The sequence below is a fragment of the Somniosus microcephalus genome, chromosome 5, assembly GCF_052327205.1.
Source record: "Somniosus microcephalus isolate GS21.2 chromosome 5, FLI_Smic_1.0, whole genome shotgun sequence".
In the NCBI taxonomy this organism is placed as follows: Eukaryota; Metazoa; Chordata; class Chondrichthyes; order Squaliformes; family Somniosidae; genus Somniosus; species Somniosus microcephalus.
This window is the reverse complement of record NC_140991.1, coordinates 263487402-263492889: the sequence shown is the minus strand read 5'-3', so window position 1 is coordinate 263492889 and position 5488 is coordinate 263487402. Positions and strand designations below refer to the sequence as shown.

The following is a 5488-nucleotide window of genomic DNA, read 5'->3' as shown; positions in this document are numbered from 1 at the left end:
TCCAATATCTCTCCCTCCTCCTCTACTGCGACATTAACTTCATCCTCTTTTGTAAGGACAGATGCAAAGTGCTCATTCAGTACCTCAGTTATGCCCTCTGCCTCCACAAGATTTCCTTTTTTGTCGTTAATCGGCCCCACCATTCCTTTATCCTTTTACTTTTTATATGCCTGTAAAAGATTTTTGGGTTCCCTTTTATGTTACCTGCTAATCTTTTCTCATATTCTCTCTGCACTACTTGTATCTCGTTGTAGGAGTCGCTGGAAATAAATAGACTGTGAGACTTTCATAGCAGCAAAGAAAAACACGTGTTAGCTTTATTAACTCTCCGCATGGACTGAGGGACTCGGCCTCGTCACAGGGCTATGACGTCATCACACAATCGACGACTCTTAAAGGGACCCTGCCCCGATAACCCAACCAAGTTCCGTACATAACGTGGAGCGATAACAACATTGGCTATACACAGTGAATTGTGTTACTGTCCCTATGTGGTCTCTGCCACACCGTTTCCATTTCCCCCAGCACTTGCTGTATTCTGCATGGTTGTCTACTGTATGTGTCATAAACTTCCATTTTGTTTTATTTTAACCTCTATTTCCTTTGTCATCTAGGGAGCTCTAGTTTTGGATGCCATATCTTTCCTCCTTATGGAAATATGCTTGGTTTGTACCAATCTTTGTTTCCAGTCCACCTCTCTCATTGCATATTTGATTACATTCTTAAAATGTTTCAGGGAGAGTGACTGCAATTCTCGGCAGACCTGGTAGCTGCCCCGCCAGTTGCTGAGGGTCGTCAGCCTGGTAGGATGTTCCTTGACCACTAGAGGACTGTAAGAAATGGGGGAAGAAACAAGACTGGCCACCGGGATGCACCGAGGAGCTGCTGAAGGGCATTTTAAGCGGGCGCACTGAGGATGAGCAGCGCTCCGGGCGAGGGCGAGCCCCGCAACCTGGTGCGGGAGATCGAGCTGAACGTGCTCGAGTGCAAAGTCTGCTTCGAGAGGTACGGCAACAGCGCGGCTCGCCGGCCCTGCTCCCTGCCGTGCGGCCACGCCGTCTGCCGCCACTGCGCCTCGGCTCTGTGCCGCCAGCCTCGGGCGGGCCAGGAGGCGGCCGAGGACCAGCTCCAGTGCCCCTTCTGCCGCAGGAGCGGGCGGCTCTCGCACGCCACCGACTGCCTGCCGCTGCTGCAGCTGGCCGAGCTGGTGGGCGGTGGCCGGGGCTGGGGCTGGGAGGGAGCGGACACCGAGACCCGCGCCGCCGCCGCCGGCTACCACCCGGAGCTGGCGGCCGTGTTCGGGGGCTGGGGCCAGCTGATTAACCCCCGGGGGCTGGCGGTGTGCAGGGAGTCGGGGACGGTGGCCGTGGCCCACGACGGGGAGCAGCGGGTCCGGCTCTTCGACCGGGCCGGGCGCTCCCTCCCGGGGCTCGGGCCGACGGGCGAGTCGCCCGAGCGCGTCCAGTACCCGCTCGACGTGGCGCTGGCCGGCGGCGGGCGGCTGCTGGTGGTGACGGACGCCGGGGACTCGTCGGTCAAAGTCTTCGCCTGTCGCCGGGGCGAGGGGGCGGCCCTGGCGGTGATCCGCGGCGGCTTCAGCCTGCCCTGGGGAGTGGACGCCGCCTCCGCCCACCAGGTCGCCCTGACCGACGCCGGCCGGGGCTCGCTACTGCTGCTCACCCTCCAGCTGCCCGGCGGGGCCCTGCTGAGCCGGGAGAGCATCTGCGAGCGGCTGTGCTGCCCGAGAGAAGTCGCCGTCTGCCCGCTGGACGGCTGCATCCATGTGGTGGAGCATCTGCAGCCGAGCCCCGGAGGAGGCCGAGCCGCCATTCGCCTGAAGACCTTCAACAGCCAAAGGCAACTCGTCCGCCAGATCGACAGCTTCGGTTTCGGCCCGTCCCCCCTCGTCCCCTTGGGCGTCTCCGCCATCGCCGTCGACGGCGAAGGCAACGTGTTGCTGGCCGACGGCGACAGCAAGGCCGTGGTGTGCGTGGGGACTGTGGACAACCGCCAGTGCAGGACTGTCGTCGACCGAGGGCTCGCCCGCCCCGTGGCCCTAGCCTGTGCCGGAGACGACACGTTGGTCGTGTTGGACGCTGGGGATCACACGTGGAAAGTGTACACGACTTCCCAAAAACGCCTCCCCCAAACCTTCTCTGCAAAGTGGGGCTGCTGCAATAATAGCCTGAAGATGCGAGAATGACCCGCTTCGGCCAGCCTGACCGACCTGATCATGTTCACAACGCGATCGATTTGAAGAGCTGTACCTGCTTGAACCTTATATTTGAATCAGTACCCATGGTATATCTGCAGTGCCGGGAGACATCCAAACTTAAGACATTTTCAAAAATAAAAGACGAACGAAATTCTGTTCTAATTTTGTCTTTTTACACTTTTATGAAAAGGATGTCACTAGTTATTATAAAAATGCAAAGATTCTGCACATTAAAAAAAAACTACAGTGAATCTAGCAACAAATTTAGATGTTGAAAAAAAACTGCACACCTTTTAAAGAGCAAAAGCCTAGTCAAGTATGCTCCACTGTATCAGTGTACTGTCACTGGTGGTTTCTTCTCTGATTATACATAAAAATATTCTTCACTCTGCTTTAGTTTGAATTTCTATATTACTTTGTCGCTATTGAGAATATTCCTGTATTTTCTCCCTTTTCACTCATCTCCATCTGACTGTATCAGCTGTGGCAAAGTTGGTGGCACTCTTGCCTGGCAAAAATCTATGATGACACTCTAGTGCAGTCCTGAGGGAATGCTGCACTCGGAGGCCCTGTCTGTCTACCCTCTCGGGTGAAAGTAAAATATCCCATGGCACTATTTTGAAGAAGAGCAGGGTATTTCTCCTCGGTGTCCTGGCCAATGTTTATCCCTCAATCAACATCACTAAAAACAGATTATTTGGTCATTATCACATTGCTGTTTGTGGGACCTTGCTGTGTGCAAATTGGCTGCCGCGTTTCCTACATTACAACACTTCAAAAAGTACTTAATTGGCTGTAAAGCGCTTTGGGATGTCCTGAGGTTGTGAAAGGCGCTATATAAATGCAAGTCTTTTTTTTCTTTAAAAGCATTGATTTTTGTTGGAGTACAATTATATGAAAGAAAGAACAGACTTATCACATCCCAAAGTGCTTTAAGACCAATTGGATTACTTTTGAAGCACAGTCACTGTTATATAGACAAACACAGCAGCCAATTTGCACAGAGCAAGATCCCAGAAACAGCAAATGAATGAATGACAGAACATCTGTTTTTGGTGTTGTTTGCGAGGGGAATGTTGGGCAGGTCATCAGAAGAACTACCTGCTCCTCTTTTGCATCTGTCTGGGCAGGCAGATGGGGCACCGGTTTAACATCTGTGAAGTGGAAGTCTAGATTATGTGCCTCCTTTTCACCATGGACGTACAATCCCTCGACACCTCCATCCCCCACCAGGATGGCCTGAGGGCACTTCGCTTCTTCCTTGAACAGAGGCCCGACCAGTCCCCATCCACCACTACCCTCCTCCGCCTGGCTAAACTTGTTCTCACATTGAACAACTTCTCCTTTGACTCCACTCATTTCCTCCAAATCAAAGGTGTTGCTATGGGTACCCGCATGGGTCCTAGCTATGCCTGCCTTTTCGTGGGATATGTGGAACACTCTTTGTTCCAGTCCTACTCGGGTCCCCTCCCTCACCTCTTTTTCCAGTACATTGATGACTGTATCGGTGCTGTTTCCTGCTCTCGCCCTGAACTAGACAATTTCATTCACTTTGCCTCCAATTTCCACCCTTCCCTCACCTTCACATGGTCCATCTCCGACTCTTCCCTTCCTCGACTTCTCCGTCTCCATCTCTGGGGATAGGTTATTGACCAACATTCACTACAGGCCCACTGACTCCCACAGCTACCTGGACTACACTTCCTCCCACCCCGCCTCCTGTAAGGACTCTATTCCATTCTCCCAGTTTCTCCATCTCTGCCACATCTGCTCCGACGATGCCACCTTCCACATGTCTTCCTTTTTCCTCAACCGAGGATTCCCCTCTACCGTGGTTGACACGGCCCTCGACCGTGTTCGTTCTATCTCCCGCACTTCTGCCCTCACCCCTGCCCCTCCCTCCCGCAACCACGATAGGGTTCCCCTTGTCCTCACTTTTTACCCCACCAGCCTCCACATTCAACGGATCATCCTCCACCATTTCCGTCACCTCCAAAGTGATCCCACCACCAAACGCATCTTCCCTTCCCCTCCCCTCCCCTTTCAGCATTCCATAGGGACCGCTCCCTCCGAGACACTCTAGTCCACTCCTCTATTACCCTCAGCACCCCTTTGCCCGGCACCTTCCCGTGCAAGCGCAGGAGATGCAACACCTGCCCTTGTACCTCTCCCCTTCCCACTGTCCAGGGCCCCAAACACCCCTTCCAGGTGAAACAGCGATTTACTTGTACTTCTTGCAATCTAATATACTGTATTCGCTGCTCATGATGTGGTCTCCTCTACATTGGGGAGACCAAACGCAGATTGGGTGACTGCTTTGCGGAACACCTCCGTTCAGCCTGTAAGGATGACCCCGAGCTTCCGGTCGCCTGTCATTTTAATTCACCGCCCCATTCCCACTTAGACCTCACTGTACTCGGGCTCTTGCATTGTTCCACGGAAGCTCGAGGAACAGCACCTCATCTTCCACTTAGGCACTTTACAGCCTTCCGGACTCAATATCGAGTTCAACAATTTCAGATCATAACCTCGGCCCCCATTACATTTTCACTTATTTTTTATCCACACCTTTGTTTTGGCCCTTTCCCCCCCCCCCCCTCCCTTTTTTTCTCTCCCACATGGCAGCTGTCTCCCATTCTGCCAGTGCATTTCACACCTAATCTAGAGCTGTCTTTTGTCTCCACTAGTCCCATCACCATCTCGTCTCGTTTTGAATACCTCTTAATGTCTCTTCACTTCTCTTTTGTTCTCTCCCAGCCTGGCCTTTCAATCTATTTCATTTCCTGTGCTTCTCCAGTCTTGACAAAGGGTTTGACCCGAAACGTTGACTCTATTTTCTCTCCACAGATGTTGCCTGGCCTGCTGAGTTTTTCCAGCATTTTCTGTTGTTATTCTAGATTATGTGCTCAGGTTCACAGTGGGGGCTTAAAGCCACAACCTTCTGACTTGGAGGCAAGAGCACTACCAACAGGACCAAGCTGACATGGGTGCAGCCAGCCCTTGACTGCTTCAACGCAGTGGCTATTCTTCATGTGGAAGTGTCAACAGGCTTTTCGACTGTGAGGAATATCATAGCTGAGGCCTGTCCTGAGTGGTGACTAGCAAGTAATCAGGAGTATAAACACTGACTGATTTTTCCTTCCCCTTGCTCAATTGTTCACACCCCAATTTAGTTGAGATCAGAATTTTTTTAAATTTTCATATCAAATTTTGGGTCATTTCAAATGGTTTTTAAACTGGGTGAGAGGGGTTGGGTAACTGTCCACATCCACT

General features: G+C 52.3%; 1 protein-coding gene across 1 annotated transcript; it reads left to right on the top strand.

The window, feature by feature from the left end:
• The first annotated feature begins 405 nt into the window (after positions 1–405).
• Positions 406–2606, top strand: LOC147117699 (E3 ubiquitin-protein ligase NHLRC1-like). Its single transcript, XM_085988908.1, has one exon. The coding sequence runs from the start codon at positions 917–919 to the stop codon at positions 2201–2203; it is 1287 nt and encodes a 428-aa protein (XP_085845034.1). The 5' UTR covers positions 406–916; the 3' UTR covers positions 2204–2606.
• The last annotated feature ends 2882 nt before the right edge of the window (positions 2607–5488 follow it).